This window comes from Miniopterus schreibersii, assembly GCF_964146895.1.
Source record: "Miniopterus schreibersii genome assembly, chromosome: 9".
In the NCBI taxonomy this organism is placed as follows: Eukaryota; Metazoa; Chordata; class Mammalia; order Chiroptera; family Miniopteridae; genus Miniopterus; species Miniopterus schreibersii.
Window position 1 is genome coordinate 49,637,347 of NC_138118.1, and position 20,459 is coordinate 49,657,805.

Consider the following 20,459-nt stretch of genomic DNA (forward strand, 5'->3'; position numbering starts at 1 on the left):
CTGTATGATAGGCTACATATTAGAAAATAGCTTCTTTAAAAAGTAAATTTTCTAAAATTATACATGAAATTAAATGACAAAACAGTAATCAGCAAAATTTTCTGTCAAAGGCCAAATAATAACATGTTTTAGGCTTTTGGGGCAAAGTGGTCTCAGTAGCAACTACTCAGCTCTGCCCTTGTGGCACAAAAGCAGCCAAGACAAAAGTAGGTGGATGTGGCTATTTTAACAAAGATTTTTTATGTACACTGAAACCTAAAAATCTTACAACTTTCACTGCTCATGAAATATTCCTCTTCTTGTTATTGTTTTCAATCATTAAAAATATAAAATTACATTCTTAGTTTATGGATAACATGCAATGGGGTTAGATTTGGTTCAGGTTGTCTTTTCTTGACCCCTAAAAACTAGACATTAATGATGAAAATTGTAAAAAATAAATATGAGAAGACAAAGCTCACCTTCCTCCTTCCTTCCTTCCTTCCTTCCTTCCTTCCTTCCTTCCTTCCTTCCTTCCTTCCTTCCTTCCTTCCTTCATTATTTTATCTTTCTATTATCTATCTATCATCTATCTATCTATCATCTATCATCTATCTATCTATCATCTATCTATCTATCTATCTATCTATCTATCTATCTATCTATCTATCTATCTATCTATCATCATCATCTATCTACCTATCTATCATCTATCTATATCTATCTATCTATCTATCTATCTATCTATCTATCTATCTATCTATCTATCTATCTATCTATCTATCTATCTATCTATCTATCTATCTATCTATCTATCTATCTATCTATCTATCATCTATCTATCTATCTATCTATCTATCATCATCTATCTATCATCTATCTATCTATCTATCTATCATCTATCATCTATCTATCTATCTATCTATCTATCTATCTATCTATATCATCTATCTATCTATCTATCATCTATCTATCTAATCTACCATCTATCATCTATCTATCTATCTATCTATCTATCTATCTATCTATCTATCATCTATCTATCTAATCTACCATCTATCATCTATCTATCTATCTATCTATCTATCTATCTATCTATCTATCTATCTATCTATCATCTATCTATCTATCTATCTATCTATCATCTATCTATCATCTATCATCTATCAATCATCTACCTATCTATCTATCATCATCTATATCTATCTATCTATCATCTATCATCTATCTATCTATCTATCTATCTATCTATCTATCTATCTATCTATCATCTATCTATATTTATCATCTATCATCTATCTATCATCTATCATCTATCTATCTATATCTATCTATCTATCTATCACTTATCTATCTATCATCTATCTATCTATCATCTATCTATCTATCTATCTATCTATCTATCTATCTATCTATCTATCTATCATCTATCTATCTATCATCTATCATCTATCTATCATCTATCATCATCTATCATCTATCTATCATCTATCATCTATCTCTCTATCTATCTTGGCATCTGGTAGCACACAAAACATAATGAGGCAGTCCCATGAGAGTGGAAGGCTAGATTATCAGTCTCTCAAACTTAGCCAGAGTAGTACACTGTAATGGGCTACTTGTAACAGTTACTAGGCATTGAGCCACACAACTACCATGGAGTTTCTGTGGGTTACAGAATCATCCATAACATTCAAAGTTAATCCAGTTACACACCATTGTATTTGCATTCCAATATACTGTCACATAAGTTTTTCTTATGGCATCTTCTTTGACAACTGTCTGATTGAATTCCTCCAATTTTTCCATGATAGTACAGAAGCCATGAGAGCAGCTTGACTTATTGTGGCAATTGGAGCATCATTACTTATTTATAACAGCTGAAGGACTCTTTATTACTTGGGGATTGGCAATATCCAAGAAACATTATATCTTTCCTAAAACATTTATATACACAAAGCTAAGAAATCCTGAGAATAGTGACATGTGCTTCTCCCAAATTCCAGTTCAGAAAAGTATTTTATTTACTTTTAGCAGCAAACAAGCACTAAGAATTCCTTTTTAAAGAAATTTCACCAGCAATCCAAGAACTACTTGGGTACCAAATTTTTAAACTGATATATTGGTTGTTAGAATTTCGGGTAAATTGAGATCACTGTGTTTTTTTAAACTGATTTCTTTTTAAAAAATATATATTTATCGATTTCAGAGAGAGGAAGGGAGAGGGAGAGAGAGATAGAAACATCAATGATGAGAGTCATTGATGGGCTGCCTCCTGCACACTCCCTACTGTGGATCAAGCCAGCAACCCGGGCATGGGCTCTGACTGGGAATCAAACTGCAACTTCCTGGATCATAGGTATGATGCTCAGCCTCTGAAACATGCTGGCCAGGCAAGATCACTGTTTTAAGTCATAGTGTGGTCTGATATGACCATGAGGATAAGGTTCAGTGATTAAGTGAGTTACTATCTCTTCAGAAAGATGCTCTTGGTAGAAGTATGGCCATATCATGCACTTTCCTATTAAAACAGTCTTCAAGAGACTCCTTTGGCTTTGTAAGCAATCATTATAAAGTTTCTCACTAAAATTAAAAACATATTCCTAAATACTGTTTTTCAAAATGACACAAATGTTTAAATACCAACGTAAAAAGTATATGTAAAGATGCCATATACTTATGTGGTAAGAAAAGCCAAAGAACTTGTGTAACAGCATGTTTCTTATTGCCTTTTATCTGAATAAACACTGCAGCACAGTTTATAAAGACTTGAAAATTCCATTTATGAAATTTACATATTTCGTGTAGAGTTTCATGGGGGGAAAAAACAATAACCAACAGCCTGGTTGTAACATCAGAGTCCACCATTAAGACAGGTTTCAAAAGGTAAAATAAAACAGTTATTTTTTTCTGGGTAATATGAAACATAGGGGAGAGGTGTGACTCTAAAATCACCACTTCAGGAAAAAATTAACTTTTTTCTCTCTCAATTAATCTTGACAAATATTTATTGAGATCACAAGGTACTGTGAAATGCTAGATAGAAAATATATATCAAAGAGAAATAGAACCTTGAGAGGAATGTGCAATAAGAATATAAATATGGGAGAGTGGGTTAAGCACTGGTTAGAGGGCCTTAGAAGTGAATAAATTGAGTTTGGAGCATGATCTCTAAAATGTTATTGGGTCACACAGTTTGTGTTATCTAACAGTACATTGTAACTGCAAATACTGAGCTCAGGAAATGGTAATGACTAGAGATATACATTTGGGATTTATTTACACAGAACAGATAATGAAAACCAAACAATTCAATAAGATGCCAATGACCATGTGAAAAGAAGAGGACCATGGACAGAACCGCCACACTCACGGGCAGGAGGAATGCAGGCTAATGAAGGAAACTGAGAAGGAACTTCCAGAGAAAAAGGGACTTCTGTGGCTTGTGGCTGAAGCAGCAGGTAAAGAGAAATTCTACAACGACAAATGATGCAAAGAGGAGATGTTGGTATGTCAATGGTTAAAGGCCATTGGATTTTCTTATCATGGGTGTATTGAAGACCTTGGCAAAACCAGCAGTCTAACAGAGGTGCAATGGGTGAAGGTCAGGTCTAATTTTATCCTGGCATAAGGTGTTGAAGCCAAGGTTTAAGTGGAGAACAAAATGTAAGGAAAAGTGAATTAGAATATAATTGATAGCCCAGCCGGGTGTGGCTCAGCGGTTGGGCGTCGACCTAGGATCCAGGAGATTGAGGTTCGATTCCTGGTCAGGGCAATTGATCCCCAGTCAGGGGCGTGCAGGAGGCAGCTGATCAATGACTCTCATCATTGATGTTTCTCTCTCTCTCTCTCCCTTTCCCTTCCTCTCTCTGAAATCAATAAAGATACATTAAAAAAAAAAAAAAAAGGAATATAATTGATAAAGAATGGTCCTGGAAATGTCAGGAGGGGGTACAATTAAAAACAGAGTGGGAAATGGTTAGTCTGGGAAGGAAGGATTACTCCCTGGTATAAAGCAAGCAGAGAGCGGATGAGTGAAAACACAGATATGTCCAAGCGAGGGAGAGGTTGCCAAGTAGTACAGGTCAGAAGCTTCTCACCCTCAGACCAGCATGAGCCGTAATTAGATGAGAGTGAAAGATTCATATCTGAGGTTTTAAGTATAAGAATAAACAAGGGTAAAATAAGAACATTATAAGAGAAGCATACTTTGAAAATTATATTTAGCCAAGAAAAAATATCCACGTCTTAAACTGATTGAAGTTTGAGTACAATTTATTCCTTAGCTCAGAATACATATTCCACCACTATGCATCTTATAATGAGGCTTACAGACACATTGTATAACTATTTCTTAAGCTAGTAGAGAAATGACCTAATTTCATGGGCTAGTTCTAATATTGCAACAAGACAAATAAAGACTTTTCATCACTACAGGTAGTCAGGGATGTTAGAAAGATGTTGCTAATTACTGCCTTACAGGCAAACTTGTTTCTTGTTTTCTTTATTTCTTTTCTTTCTTTCTTTTTTTTTTCTTGAGTAGTGGTTCTCAAACTTTAGTGTGCATTAAATTTACCTGGAGGGCTCGTTAAAACACCGATGGCTGGGTCTCATCACTAAAGTTCCTGGGTTGGAGTCTGAGGATTTACATTTCTAACAAGTTCTTGGGTAATATTGATTTTGCTCTTCTGGTCTGGGGGCCACCTTTGAAACCACTGCTACAAGGCTAGCCATTCAACATGTAGGTCTATAAACAAGAGTACTTTTACTCAGCTTGTCTATTGAAGTCAATTGACAAACTAGAATTTGTATTAAAATAGTACCATCAATATATTTTTAAAAAACTCTCTGTATTTAAGTTATTGAGTTCATTTTCAAATGTTATCTAGGACATATCTATCATTATCATTATCACTGAAAAATGAATCCATGTATTTGTAAAAGAAAAAGTCACAGAATTTGCTTTAGTTGAGAAACCACTTACCCATGCTTAAAATTTCTTATCTCTTCATTAAGGTCATTATTATTACATTTTATTATAATATGTGCCAGGAACTATTCTAGGTGCTTTATATGCTAATCCACTTACACACAATCCTATAAAGTAATTTATTTTATTAACTCCAATTTACAAATGTGGAAACTGAGGCATAAAGACATTAACTATCTCACTGATGGTCAGACAGAAGTAAACACTGGGGACTTTTTGGTTCCAGTATCATAGCTCTTACCTATTTTATTACACTCTTTTTTACACATTAAAGTATATTTTGAGCTCAAATACTTACCTGTTCCAAGAAACAGGACATGGTATCTGCCATCAGCAGCATTCACTCGGTCCACAGCTATCTTCGTGTACTTATAGTCAGTGCCTATTCGGACGATCAGAGGCCTTTTGTGGATTGGGTAGATAGAATTGTACATAAGAGGATGGTTCCGAATGAAAGTGACAACGTCATCTGGGAACTCCTTGGTGGTTCTCATATTGGGTGTAAATGCTCCTCCTGGGCACTAAAAAGTATTGTTTTAAAAAATAAGTTAATAAAATACTTACTTAGTTTCAGTAATGATCAAATGATCTACTTTTCAAAATACTGAGCTCAAGTTGTTTTAAGTGAACTTGCTTCCCATTGAGGAGTAAAGCAGCGTAACTATACATTAACTATATAGACTACCCATAGAAAATGAATATACAAGGTGTAAAATTTGGTCATTTGAATGAGGCTAAGTCCACTAATCTTACTCTATTTGTTCTCAGAGAGGAGCTGAGGCCATTGTATATATAACTTTTCACCTTCCTCATCTGTTAGAAAAACAATCATGTGGATATAATCGAATGCTGCTACTGGCTAAAATAAATTAGACTATCATTATCAAACTCAATCAGAACTCTAGTGTGCAGGGATTTTATTTTATCTGATCCCTTCTCCCAAAAGAGGGATGTCTGAAGTTGGAGCTTGGATTGGATGTGGTAAATTAGACCTAACAATTCCCTTCTGAAACTGTTGAAAAGACCCTGGTGACTTCTATTAATTTTAGAATAAAATCCCTACAGCTTAGCATGGCCTGCAAGTCCCAGGCCTGCCTGCATCCACCACTCCCATAATAGTTCTTGCTCTTCCTGAGACTCCAGCATGCTCCTGCCCAGCACCTTGGCACTTGCTGTTCCCCATCTGAAATACTCCTCTCCATGCAAGACCATGGTTTTCTCTGTTACCTCATTCCATTTTCACTTGAAAAGTTTCTTCCTTAAGGGTGATGACACATATAAAAATAGCTCCCCCTCTCCATTTCCACTATCTCCTTAGTGTGCTTTATTTTGCTCCACAGTCTTATTTACCTAACTGTAAATTATATTTGCTGCTTGTATCTTTACATCTGTTTCTCCCTCTGGGATAAAAGCTGTGTACTGACCTTAACTGGGTATATTTTGTTCTGTTTCACCCTCAGACCTATAACAAAGCTGACAAATAGTAAATATTTGACAAAGAGTAGTGAATTACTCTATTATATTTGGCATCTAATTTTGGTGCAGGGGCTGTAAGAAATAAGGGCCTCTATTCTGGCCAAGAGAGGAAAGATTCAGAGCATCAAGTTTAAAGGGGCAGATAGAAAGCCAAAATGAGATCTGAAAAAGGACTGCTGGATGGCCTCAGAGTTCTGGACAGGGAGCATGGCAAGGGCTTCTGAGGAGAAGATTCCATTTACAGGGCACCTGAGGCCAAACTCAAGGGTAGGCTGGGAGCTGCTGGAGCTTGGAACTCAAACTCGCTCACTAATAGAAACTGAGCCGTAGTGATATGAGCAAAGCCGTTGGATATAATCATTTTTTTATTCTCACCCAAAGATATGTTTATTGATTTGAGAGAGAGAGGAAGAAAGAGAGAGAGAATGTTAGAGAAACATCAATCTGTTGCCTCCGGTTTGTGTCTCTGCAGGGGACTGAACACACAGCCTCGGTGTGTGTCCTGGCGGGGAATGGAACCTGCAACCTCTTTGGTGCATGGGATGATGCTCCAACCGACTGAGCCACCAGGCAGGGCAGTTACAATATTTTAAAGCATACAGACATTATTTGTCTAACCCTATTAAATACCTGTCAATATCTCTACTTTCTGGGGGGAAAAACAAAAACAAAACAAACAAACAAACAAAAAAAACTTCGTTAAATTTTTGTTGAAAAAAAGCACTCCTGCTCTGGTTTTCATTTATCTTCTTTAAAGAAGTACAAGGTAAAAGGGAGGCAATAAAGCAAGCTTCCTGACCAGCAGCAGTGGGCACAGCATTGCTGGTAAACAGTAATAAGTCCAGTAACAACTGGAAAGCTACATCTTATCCAAAGGTGGCCATGAACACTCATTTCTAGCTGTAGGAATACAAGCTTAGTGCAGGCAGATTTCAACAGAAGACAGAAATGTGGAACTTTATGTGAAATCTGCCAAAATTTTAATATTGACTCAATAAAAAAAGATAAACAATTCTAGGGACCAAATAAAACATGGCAACCTCTAGGTTAGTCCTTGCAACAGCTATCCAATAATGTTAGTGCCTCTGGGCCAGGAGTGCCAGACGGACCCACATTTGCAAATAAGTCTCAGCAAAGTACTAATGCAGCCATGATTCAGACTGAATCATGCTGAATGCAATTTTTAGACTAACTTTGACCAGTTAACATTACTAGAACTTTTAACGGGACCAGTAAATATAGTTCTCTTTTTGTAGAAAGGCACGAGGAGCAATTAAATGACTTTACTAAGGAGAGATAATGACATAAGTAATAAAACTAAACCTCTCATTTGTTATCCCATTAACTAGACTTTCATCTGGGGTTCATATATTCTTCTTGTACAAAAAAAGCATTATATTTAAATATACATGTTTATAAATTGCCCACAATGTAGACCAAATGAGGACACAGAATTCCACTGGAGGGTGTTCTAAGCTGATGGATGTGTTCCATACTTCTCAAAAGTCTAGGATTATGGGTGTTTTCTACCCTCATTCTTCATACAAAGTGGAAAAAGGAAAATACATTGCTCACTGAATAAATACATGGAAAGAACAAATGCATGGGCAATTTAAATCGTTCCAGACCTTCATAAAACACCACTAATTATGGTCTGCTAAGCTGAGCTGTCCCCTTAAATATCTGCAAGCACTCTCATTTATAAGTTCCAGAGAGATCCAATGTTAGCACATATATTACACTTCATATAATTTCCAGGTAGCAATTATTTTCACATGTGATAAAGTAATTAAATTGTGTGTCTTATTTATGGGATTTACTTCATGATAATAAAAATTCAGATAAAAATTATGTTATGGTTTTTCAAAACCATAGTTATTAATAAGGTAATCCAAATGAATCAATTCAGATCAGTTATTTTATATTTACTCAAATGTCTCCCATTTGAGATTTCTGTTTATAGTATTCACAATAAACTTTTTTCTTAGAACAAGTGTCTCCTAGGATAAGTTTATTTCAAAATCACAAAAGAATTATTTTTGACAATAATTAATCTTTCCATTGACTCATGCCATAAACTCTGCAGATAGGACAGAATAAATGATAGTGATGGTGACCAGAACAAAAATTGATTACCCTTTGCAGACTCTCTATCTGAACTGGAAAGTTTGCTCATTGTAACACTGCCAAGTATAAATAAGATATGGTTAACTTAGCCCTCACCTTGTGTCTGTGAAAGCTTGTGTCTTGAAATCTAAAGATAATATAACATCCATGTGCTACCATAAAATAAAGCCTTTGTCCATTAATTGGGCTGGTGTCCAATTCCTCAGAAGGATAATTTTACTCCACAAACAGTCATTAAGTAATTTTGGTTAAACTTCTTTAAGTGTTTGTTTTCCTCCAGTTCTAGCTTTCTGTCTATCAAGCAGTGATAAGCACTCCTTTCCTGAGTAAAGACATTTTAAGTGTTTTGATTACTAAAGTGTTAGGTGAAATGCTAGGAACAATAACAATGCTGTGTTAAGGAAGTGTCAGCAATTGCTTCCCTTACCTAGTTTCATTCCTACTCTGAGCTATCACTGCTCACCTGCTGATCTTTGTTGCTCCTAAATGTTCTCCTGATCTTCACATCCATTGTACTAGTTTTCATCATTAATATATTCATATATTAATTCCTATGTCCATTCTCTGGACAGCTTTTATCCAAGAAGCATTTTGATAAGCCCAGTAGAAAAAGTAAGAATAAAAAGCTACAATTGTCTTCTAGACACAAGTATTTTGGTAAGAAAGATGGACATAGGCAAAGCAAATATAAAATAAATAAGAGAACTGGGTTCATAATCAATTGACATATATGTTTAAAAGTCAAAAATTTTAAACAAATTTAGAATAGTGGAGAACTTAAGGCTGCCAGGGTCAGTGGCATGGTTTAGAGATAAGTAAACAAAGTTTGCAGTATTTAGACAATTGTAATCGCTGGGGCATTGTTCGGTCATAGAACACAAAGTGGAGAAAAGAGGTAACAGCTGAGGCCAAAAACAGCAGAAAAATAAATGCAAAACTAGTCAGAAGGAGTAACAGGCATGGTCAAGAGGAGCTTGACCTAACACTTGAAAGATGAATCATAAATGGATAAATAGATGAACTTAGAGGCATTCCAGAAACTGGGTTAGTTTCTAGAACTGGTCTATAAAACTTGTATTCTGAGGAAACTGATCTTATGTTTAGACCCTTGGTAATCTAGGCCTTTTACTGAAAACCCAAACAATTACATAGTTGGTCTTGCACTTACGCACCATCTGGCCCTCTTCTTCCTCCCATTTCCCCCCACTACTAAAAGAACCCTTTGCTCCAGTCCCTCTAGGCCATGCAGAGCTTCTGGGACTCACTTATTCTTTTTGTTCTTTGCCTTGCAATGTATACTGTCATCTCTGCCTGGAAACATCCTTTCTTATCTATCCCACTTATCCAACTGTCCTTCAGGACCAGCTTGACTCATATTTTTTTTATATGCCTTCAAGGCTGATGGACAGCAATCTCTCCTCCGGGCTGCAGTATTTATTGTCTATCTTATTCATGCATGTGCTTTTTTGTTAGTGTTTTTTTTTTAGTTTAGTTTTTTTTTGTTTTTGTTTTTCCAATCCTTGCCCAAGGATATGCTTTTTATTGATTTTAGAGAGAGAAAGGGAGATAGAGAGAAACATCCATGTGAGAGAGAAATACTGATTGGTTGGCTCCTGGGAGCTCCCTGAGCAGGGATGGAATCCGAAACCTAGGTATGTGCCCTGACTGGGAATCAAACCCGTGACCGTCCAGTGCACGGGACAATGCTCCAACCAACTGAGCCACTCCAGCCAGGGCTATTCGTGTGTTCTGAATAACCTGAAACATTATGCAATTTGAATTTTCATGTCTATGTGCCTTATGTGCTTAACATTATTGTAAAATTTATTAACTGAATATTTTCAAACATCTGAGATATAAAAATACTTCTAATGTAAGAACAGTGGGACGATGCATGTAATCAACAAAAGTGCTAGCAATCAACTTCTCTTTTTCTTGCCAGCACTACGTGAATTATAAATTTTCTGTGTTCTTTTGCTCTACCAGGTACCAGACTTTTTCAAAGCAACATGATTGAAGCCGACGGTTCTGCTCCACTTCTAAATAGATATTAAAACTGAACACTTTTATTAGGTTCTGCTTTAACAGGATAGAGTATGCAAACACAATCTTCTGCAGCAGCTTTATACACATTGCAACAGGATAATGTAATACGTTAGCTCAGCCACAGAGAGAATCTGTAGTCTTTGGCTGCCCTTTGCAACATACCAAAGGTGTCTTGTTTCCTCCACAAACTTGAATTACTTATGGAAAAACATTATGACACAATTGGCAGGCTTCTTCCGACCGACTTAGACTTGCTGGTTGGGGCAGTTTGCTAACACAGCTATCAGCCTGCTTTAAATGAAGCACCTACAGGAAACATTATGAAGGTATGAGATTTCTGCCAGCGTCCTTTCTTTAAGAATCTGGTCATATATTTACGAGGTTGACCTGGCAACTGGACTACTGTGCAGAGAAATAAAGTATGCCAATCACAATTGATCCTTCATTGGGAGGACTTCAGAGGCAAAATCCCCAACCCCAGAGAAGAGGAAATTCTTTGGGTCACTTGGCTGTAGGTCTTCTGGCTACATGAATGAGATATTAAATCCTGGAAGCCCAGGGAAGAAACAGACACTGGCCACTCTGAGTCAGAGAGCTGACTTTGTGGTGTGTTCAGTAAAGGGTGGAGGGACGAATCTTCAGGGAGGAATGCTTTTCTAGGAGAAGTTCCAGAGGTCATTCCTCCACCCTGCCTCTTTTACTCCCTAAGGATCCCTCATTTGACTTTTTTTTTTTTTTAATTTAAAGGAGCTGCTCTTTTCTCAGCACCAGATGTAGGAAACTCCATTATAGAAATATTCCTCAAGTACTGATTACTCCCTTTTTTAACAGTCAGCTCCAGATGTCTGTCACTAAGCCCTGGCTCATTCCACACTGCTTTAGAACAGGGAAAAGAAAATGCTTATTCTTAGGAGCCTGGAAATAGTGAAAAGTGGGACTCCTAGCAGCCTTTTCTAGTTTCACATTGGTTTATTGTTTTGCTAAAAAGGGTTTATATATCCCCATATTTCATGTAGAATAATTCCTATATGACTTGAGTGGTTCTCTCACTGTGATTTTCAGAGTCCTTTTGATCTGGGTAAAGAGTCTGACAAGCATTGGGACAAGGGAGTCTTTTCTTTAGGGAAAAAAAATCCCTGATTTGTAATATTTGCCAGTTTCCATGGTGTAAATGCTCCCACTACACTGATTTCAAGTTATTAGGGAGATGCCCTTACTTGAGACAAGGTACACACAATCTGCTCTTGTGAGCTGGTGTAAGCTGGCTCCAACACACACTCATTGAGGCTCTGTGGCCATGAACCCTGATTCAATGAATTTTTTTTTTTTTTAATATATCTTTATTAATTTCAGAAAGAGGAAACAAGAGGGGGAGAGAGAGATAGAAACATCAATGATGAGAGAGCCATTGATCGAGCCCGCAACCCGGGCATGTGCCCCGACCAGGAATTGAACCCCAATCGCCTGGATCCTAGGTCGATGCTCAACCGCTGAGCCACACCCAGCCGGCCGATGAATCTTGATTCAATTAGTGTGGCTCTCTTTTATCTGTTTTATTGATTTATCCAAGGAATTTCTCTTAAGGTATTATTTGTGCAGGGAAACAAATTATGTTGAGTATACAAATCAATTGCTCCTTACCATATCCCATATATGTGTTGTTCAAAGAGTAATTAATAAAAGTGTACACAATCAGCCCTGGTGGGTGTGGCTCAGTTGGTTGGAGCATCATTCCATGCTCTGGAAGGTCAGGACACATGCCTGGGGTTGCAGGTTCAGTCCCCATTTGGGGGCCCAGGAGGCAGCCAATTGATGTTTCTCTCACATTGATGTTTCTCTCTCTCTTTCTTTTTCTTTTTTTTAATCCTCACACAAGGATTTTTTCCCCATTGCTTTTCAGAGAGAGTGGAAGGGGAAGAGAGAGAGAAAGAGAGAAACATCAATGTGAGAGAGGCACATTGATTGGTTGTCTCCTGCACACAACCAAGGTACATGCCCTTGGCGGGAGTCGAACCTGGGATCTTTCAGACCTCAGGCTGACTCTCTAACCATTGAGCAAAACTGGCTAGAGCTCTCTCTCTCTCTTTCTCTTTCTTTCTCTCTCCCTTCCTCTCTCTAAAAAAAATCAATAAAATCTTGTTTCTAAAAAGTATAAGCAATCACAACCACCTCTTAATTTTCTGGATTATGGTGAAGAGATGGATTGGTCAACTTCAAATGTCAACTAATTCTCAAAAATATGATTTATCGCTGAATATGTTATCAGTGAGTCACCTGGAAGTGCACGAAATACACTGAATGAAAGAATGAGAGCTCCTGAGTTACAAAGGAGTTTGAAAGTTGCTCAGTTTCCCCCTTCACTTTCCCTTCTCTTATGTAATCTCTGCTTTTTATCCAACACACCCCTAACTGGGGTACCTTAAGATGGTTATATCTCTTGATTTCTCTTTCTTATGTTATACAAAATAATTAAATGTTTCTATTTCCTCCTCTTCTGTTGAACTATGAGCATCATACAGAGGTTATTTAAAAGGAGATTGTGTATTCTATGATAGGACTGTGTTGCCAGTCATGATTAAGTAAGTTTAAAAAAATGTTTTTTTCATGGATAAGTAGCAATGCTGATATCACTTTCCAAAATTAATTCAAAGTTAACTTGCTAATAATATATATATATATCAAAGATTAATCTTTCAGCTAAAATTGAAATATCTCTTCATGATTTATCTCTAAATTAATTCTCAAGTGGTTATTTCTTGACTAAAATTGATGAGACTCCTTAATATAAGGAAGAATTGTGAAAAGCAACTAGCATCCAAATTCTTAGGTTGCCACCAAACGGTGAGCACTTTCCAAGCTATGGTTTTTATGCCAATATAATTAGAAAATATCTCTACCTTGTCTAACATACTCAGTGGTCTTAAAATCTAAATAAGATTTATTAGCAACAGCACTTAGAAAAAAATGCACAGAGTGCTATAACATATATAACATATTTGGAAAAATCCCAAATCTGGGAAACCATGACCTGGAAAATTATAATGAATATACCAGTAAGTCTATGGTTGTATTTAATAACCATGGACTTGATATTTGTTTCTTATTAAATTATATATTATTTTAAAAAGGAAAATAACAAAGAAACTTTTCTGGATACTTACAGTTCCAGGGCGAGGATATGGAATTCTACCCTGATAGGAAATCAACTGATGATTGGGCCCTTCCTTGTGGGCAAAAGGACCATTAAACACAGTCTGTATATCAGATAAATGGTACACACACACTGCGGATCCTTTAAAAACTGAGCTAAAAAAAAAGAAAACAAAAATAGATCCATTTTCTCATTATTTTAATTTAAATACAATTTAAGAAATAGATGGCAAAGTTCATGATAAAAAGTTGATATAATTCATCATGGAAATGTTCAGTTTTATGGTACACTGTAAAGCTAAAATGTTTCTACTATTTTGAAATAAGCCATTGATACGTAAAGCATTAAAACATTTAATTTACTCATGAATGTAACAGACAATAAGTTATAGAAAAGTTCTCAATGTTTCTGCAATATTGTATAAGTTAAAGAAGTTTCAAATTAGTTTATCTTAGGAATAAAAAAATGAGCCCAGCCAGGTGTGGCTCAGCGGTTGAGCATTGACCTAGGATCCAGGAGATTGGGGTTTGATTCCCAGTCAGGGCACATGCCCGGGTTGCGGGCTGCAGCCGATCAATGACTCTCTCATCATTGATGTTTCTATCTCTGTCTCTTCCTCTCCTTTCCTCTCTCTGAAATCAATAAAGATATATTTTTTAAAAATGAATTTAAATTTTAAATACAACTTATTATAGTTGAACTGACAGAAACAAATCTCATTAATAAGAGAACACTATATCTCTTGTCTTGACTTTTAATGTGAGAATGTTCTTACATGTTCTCCTAAATAGTATTGGAGAAGTCTAAATTGTCATTATTTATGTACTTTCCCTGTTAGTCATAGAAAAAAGGGGATCCATAAAAGACTCATTAAATTACCTTTAGTCAGTAAAATCTCATATAAAATTTGTTTAGATCCTTAATGAAAACTATTTCTATTGTCACTAAGGCTGATTGACTGAAACCAACATTTCTACAATTCACGTATTTCTCTTAAATTAGATGTATAATGGAAAACTTCAATGGTCAATGAGAACTTAGATGCCCATTAAAAAAACAAGGTATATTATTAATCATTAGCATTAATAGTCAGAAATGACAATTTTCAATATTAAAGCTATTGGTGATGGGAAAAACTGAAACTAGGAAAACATTTGTTTGAAACAAACATTTATTTCTTACGAATTTGGTTTCTTTTTTCTTTTTTTAAAATATATCTTTATTGATTTCAGAGAGAGGAATGGAGAGGGAGAGAGAGAGATAGAAACATCAATGATGAGAGTCATTGATCGGCTGCCTCCAGCACACCTCACACTGGGGATCGCGCCCGCAACCCGGGCATGTGCCCTGACTGGGACTCGAACCTCCATCTCCTGGATCCTAGGTCGATGCCCATTGGCTGAGCCACGCAGGCCAGGGCATTCCTTTTTCTTTATGAATTCTTGTAAGTTAAATCAGGACTACTCTCTTTGTTAGAACAGAAGTTAAACTTACCCTAAAGAACATATTTTTAGATATCTTACAGGGCAAATGTAAATACGATTTATAATCAATATCCCTGTGATTTTCTTTTTCATTGAATGGCTCATTATAGTTTATAGTCGTACACGTTTCCCTCACTAGGAGAGAATGCTAAAATCTTTAAATTTTCACTTTGTGGTTGATTGTCTAATGAAAGGGACACATTACATTCTGCACTGGCCAGGTGACTGCTGGAATATTGTATTGAATTCTCAGTAACATTCCTAGTATAAACACACACACACACACACACACATCCTGGAAATGGTGAGGATAAGGTGAATGCCTTGAAATATATGATAATTGGAGTTATGCATTCCAGAGAAATTAGAAAACAAATACATCTTCAAATATATGAAATGCTGTCATATGGAATATAAAAACATGTTCAGTATTTTGTTTCTTTCTAAAGAGTAATCACTTTAGATTGCTCTTTTAGTAAAAGTTATTTAATGGAAATGACAAATGTTTTATTTGAATCATGAGTCTTCAAATTATTTCCTTAAAACACAACATAGTATATAACTTTATTTTTGCATTATAATTCATATTTCTCTTTCTTTGAGGAAAATGTCATAATCATTATAAATATTCTGTACAAAACTATTTTGAAAGCATTAGTTGAGCATAAACATATTTTGGTAATAAAACAAAGATAATAAAACAGGAAGGCTAAATCCTAAATGCTATGTAAAATTAAAAGTTGAAAAAATGTTTTTGCAATAATTACTATGTTTAATAATTACCTTGATGTTGTAAAAATGCCATACACTAGTGTTGTCCTTGGATTATCTGTTTCAAGCAGAAACACATCCTCTGTAAAAGAGAAATATAATTCTTTTAAAGTTCCCAAATATTAACTGTATTTTAAATTTTTACCCTAAGAAAATAACTTAAACTATGAAAAATATTACTCAGGAAGATATTCCTGCAGCATCATTCCAATTTAAAAACAACTAAATTAACTAAATGATGGGCTCATGGTAAATTAAATAAAATGTTATACAAACACTAACAGGATTTATGAAGAATGCAACCTTATGGAAACCATGTTAATAAAATAACATTAAGTGGAAAAGTCACAATGAAATATAATATGAACTAGAACCATGTAAACCTTAAACTATACACCAAAATAAAATAAGAAGATTACCAATGAGTGTCTCTGGTTAGCAGAGCTATAGGAAATTTTCTGCTGCTTTTTCTTTCTCTCTGTATTTTCTAAAGATTCTTTAATGATAATATACATATAGGGTTGTGTGTTTTTTTAAATTTAAAAGGTGTTATAAATCTCAATTTCTTTTTGGCCTAGAGTTAGCAGTTTTAATATGGAGGATAACTTTTTCACAGGGACTTATTTCTTTATACAAAATAAGGACTTTTTCAGGCTATGGTCAAAGTTGTTTAGTGATATTTTTATTTAATCAACAATTCCTCAGGCAAAAAATAGTTCAAAGTATATTAAAACATAGACAATGGTAAATATAGATAATAAGGTATATTAATACATAATAAAACTTGGAAGTAAATTTCTGAGAGAAAATTCTAATTAATAAATAATTGTTATGATTATAACTATCTGTTTTTAGTGACATTTTTGCAAATAAAGTTCCTGCTGAGGAATACAAAGAAAGGAGTATGTATTTTAAACTCACAATGAATTTAAGACCTCTCAAGCAATAAATTGATACCACTAGCCTTCCCATATGTGAACAAAGGCTGACACTATGTAGATCTCTCTAAAATCAAGAAAGAACCTTATTCTAAGTCACTGAAACATAAACACACTTGTGAAGAATTCGGGGGAAAATAATGAATGACGAGGTTATAACACAAAATCATGGTTAGAACTTTTTTTCCTAGAAAATCTGACATAGAAACTTTTGTGTCTATGATCAACATAATGGCTTTCGAGGAGACCAACTATTTCAGGTTTTATAACTGTTAAAATCAGTAACTTTTTTGTATTACAATACATTTTAATTGTTTACTTCATCTCCTGCCTCAAAATCTGAGTAAATTAATACATTTACTAATAATAACTAGCATCTTACATTTTAAAAACTTAAAGAAAAATAAAAGTCATTTATAAATGGCACTTCATACACTATAGTGTGTAATACATTATTCTGATTAAAAAGTAAAATGTTCCTTGGTAGAAAGCAATCAGATTGTTAGTTTGTATTTAACCTGGGACGTACATTTTTCTTCATGTCTCACATGCTGGAAAAGCCTTTGTCCCAGAGTCACCAAAAAGAACTAAGACTGGAGCACAGATCTAAATTCTACTCTAACGCTTTTTCATCTAACCTCTATTCTGTCCATTAACTGCAATAGTAAAAATATATAGCTGTAATCTTATATAAACTGATTTAAAAACAGAGTATTAGAGTTAAATGTATATGAAATACACATGCATTTTAGAAAAGCACAAACATATCATTAGTTATATATAAAGTACTACAAGTACCTCTCTCTCTCTCTCCCTCCTTCTGTCCCTCTTTCTCTCTCTCACACACACACATATTCATATATCATGGTGAATTCAATGAAATAAATGTTTCAGCAATGCATTCAGAGACAAAACAGATTTTTAAAATATTTAAGGACATTTGACAGTATCCAGATCATTAATTCAAGCTGACATATTGCTTATGCTGAAAATATCCAGTGAAACACATCCTCTTCAGAGAGTTTATTAAATTTAATAAATTTTACAAACTGTCTTTCAAACATTTTTCAAATTCACAGCTCTGTACCTAATTCATCGAAGTGTGTTTCCGGGCCATCTTCATCAGTCACCGAGCACACCAGCCTCGCTTTTAGGAAAGTTGTCCACTTGTTGACAAGGCTCCGCAGTCCGCCAGTGTCATTCTGCAACAGATTTGTAAACACATTTCAGGTTGCTTAAGGAAATAGTGAAGTCTATTAAAAAATTTAACTTGGATTCTTATTACTTGGGGACTTGTAATCTGAAGGATGGCTATATTAACCATATTTGAATAGCAATAGAGAGGAATATTTAAGATATATAGTATGATATAAAATAGCCATATGTTATACTTTTATCTCCTACAGTGTGGTAGCGATTGGAAACGTTTCAAAAAAAATGAGTTTATGAATATATTCCCTAAAGCTTTATAAACTTAACAGTAATTGATGAAAATATTTGTAAAATGTTACAGAATATATGTCATTTAATTTGCCTTTCCTTTATAACTCATTGTCTTCAGTATGAACACTACTGTGTACAGTGAAGCTTGCAGATTCTACTGTGGTCAGCAGAGTTGGTTTATGCTTAACACCAAGTGGCCCCCATAGTTCTAGATTTTCCTCATTTCTCTGTGCCATCCTTTACTCCTCAGTATACCTAATCAGATTCTTTAATATACATATTTCCCCACCCAGGGCAGGGGAAATGGCATTGGGATCATTCACAAAGTCTCTATTGATAACATTTTTCCTTTTTTTTTCTTTTTCTTTTTTTTTTCTTTCGTATCTTCTGTTGGAGTTACTGCCTTGCTGCAAATGACTGAGAAGCAAGTGAGCTCCACTATCAGTGGAATATTGTAAAATTGAAAAGTATACCACTTTAAATACTAAAGGCTTTAAAAAATAATTCTGCACAAAGGATGCTAATCACAAATGTTGGGACATGCCTGTGAACTCCTATATGAGTGGACATCATGATTTTTTGAGCTACTATATATACTTACTGTTTAGACACAAAAATATTTTGGTTACTGTTTATAAATTAAAACTGCATTTTACTGAAGCATTTCTTAATACTTGTAGTTGTAGATAGTTCCTCAATAACTGTCTTTTATTAAGGTTTTGTTATATTTTATTCACAAGAATTATCCTGTTTCTTTCTGTAATATACAATCTAGCTATTTGTTTTTAATACTAATACATTAAATAGGAAAGCAAAAATTAACCATTACTGTTTATTTATATAAACCCACAACCAAAATATTTCCTTGAATTAAGCTTTATGTTGAAATAAGTGCTTATCTCTTATGACTGATGCAAATAAATGTTGTTCAAATGTCTCCTATAAATATTTTATTAATTTATAGTATTAGATAATAAAAGTAGAAAGGCAAACTATTGCAAAAAGAAAAAATAGTATATAATTTGATTTTTTAAATATTTCTTCAAATTAGAATAGCCAAAGCAATCTTGAGAAAGAAAAACAAAGCTGGAGGTATCACCCTCCTAGATTTCAAACTATAATACAAAGCTATAGTAATGAAAACAGTATGGTACTGGCATAAAACAGACACATAGATCAATGGAACAGAATGGAGAGCCCAGAAATAAACCTATGCATATGCGGTCACTTAATTTATGACAAAGGAGCCAAAAATATAAAATGGGGAACACTACCCTCTTCAATAAATGGTCTTGGAAAAATTGAACAGCCATATGCTTTCCTACACCATACAAAAATTTAACTAAAAATGGATTAAAAACTTGAATGTAAGGCCCAAAACAATAAAACTTCTAGAAGAAAACAGGTGGTAAGCTCCTTGACGTAGGTATTGGTGATCTTTTTTTTTAATTTGACACCAAAAGCAAAGCAACAAAAACAATAATAAATAAGCGAACAACCTCAAACTAAAAAGCTTCTGCACAGCAATAAAAACTATCAACAAGATGAAAAGGCAACCTACTGAATGGAAAAATAAATGTAAATCATATATCTAATAAGGGGATAATATTCAAAATATATAAAAAACTCATAAAACTCAATAGCAAAAAAAATGTCTTTTAAAAATGAGCAGAAGACCTCAATAAATATTTTATTGAAGACACAGACATACAGCTGGCCAACAGGTGCATGAAAATATGCACAACATCGCTAATTATCAGGGAAATGCAGATCAAAACCACAATGAAATATCACTTCATACCAGTCAGGAATGCTACTATTAAAAAGATAAGAAATAAAGTGTTGGCAAAGATGTGGAGAAAGAGAACCCTTGTGCACTGTTGGTGGGAATATGATTTGTTGCAACCACTATGGAAAACAGTATGAAGGTTCCTAAAATAACTAAAAATAGAACTATACATGATCCAACAATTCTACTTCTAGTTAATTGTCTGTAAAAATGAAAACACTGATTCAAAAGATATATGCCCCCATGCTCATTGCAGCATTATTTA

General features: G+C 34.7%; 1 protein-coding gene across 1 annotated transcript in view; it reads right to left on the bottom strand.

Moving 5' to 3' along the window:
- The window catches only part of SEMA3C (semaphorin 3C), a 164,585-nt gene that overhangs the window by 41,406 nt on the left and 102,720 nt on the right, over positions 1 to 20,459 (bottom strand). The window contains exons 9-12 of the mRNA XM_081147554.1: positions 18,050 to 18,164; positions 16,037 to 16,106; positions 13,780 to 13,924; positions 5,268 to 5,490 (exon numbers count right to left, since the gene is read on the bottom strand). Coding sequence (XP_081003680.1) covers positions 5,268 to 5,490; positions 13,780 to 13,924; positions 16,037 to 16,106; positions 18,050 to 18,164 — 553 coding nt within the window. The remainder of the gene's footprint in view (positions 1 to 5,267; positions 5,491 to 13,779; positions 13,925 to 16,036; positions 16,107 to 18,049; positions 18,165 to 20,459) is intronic.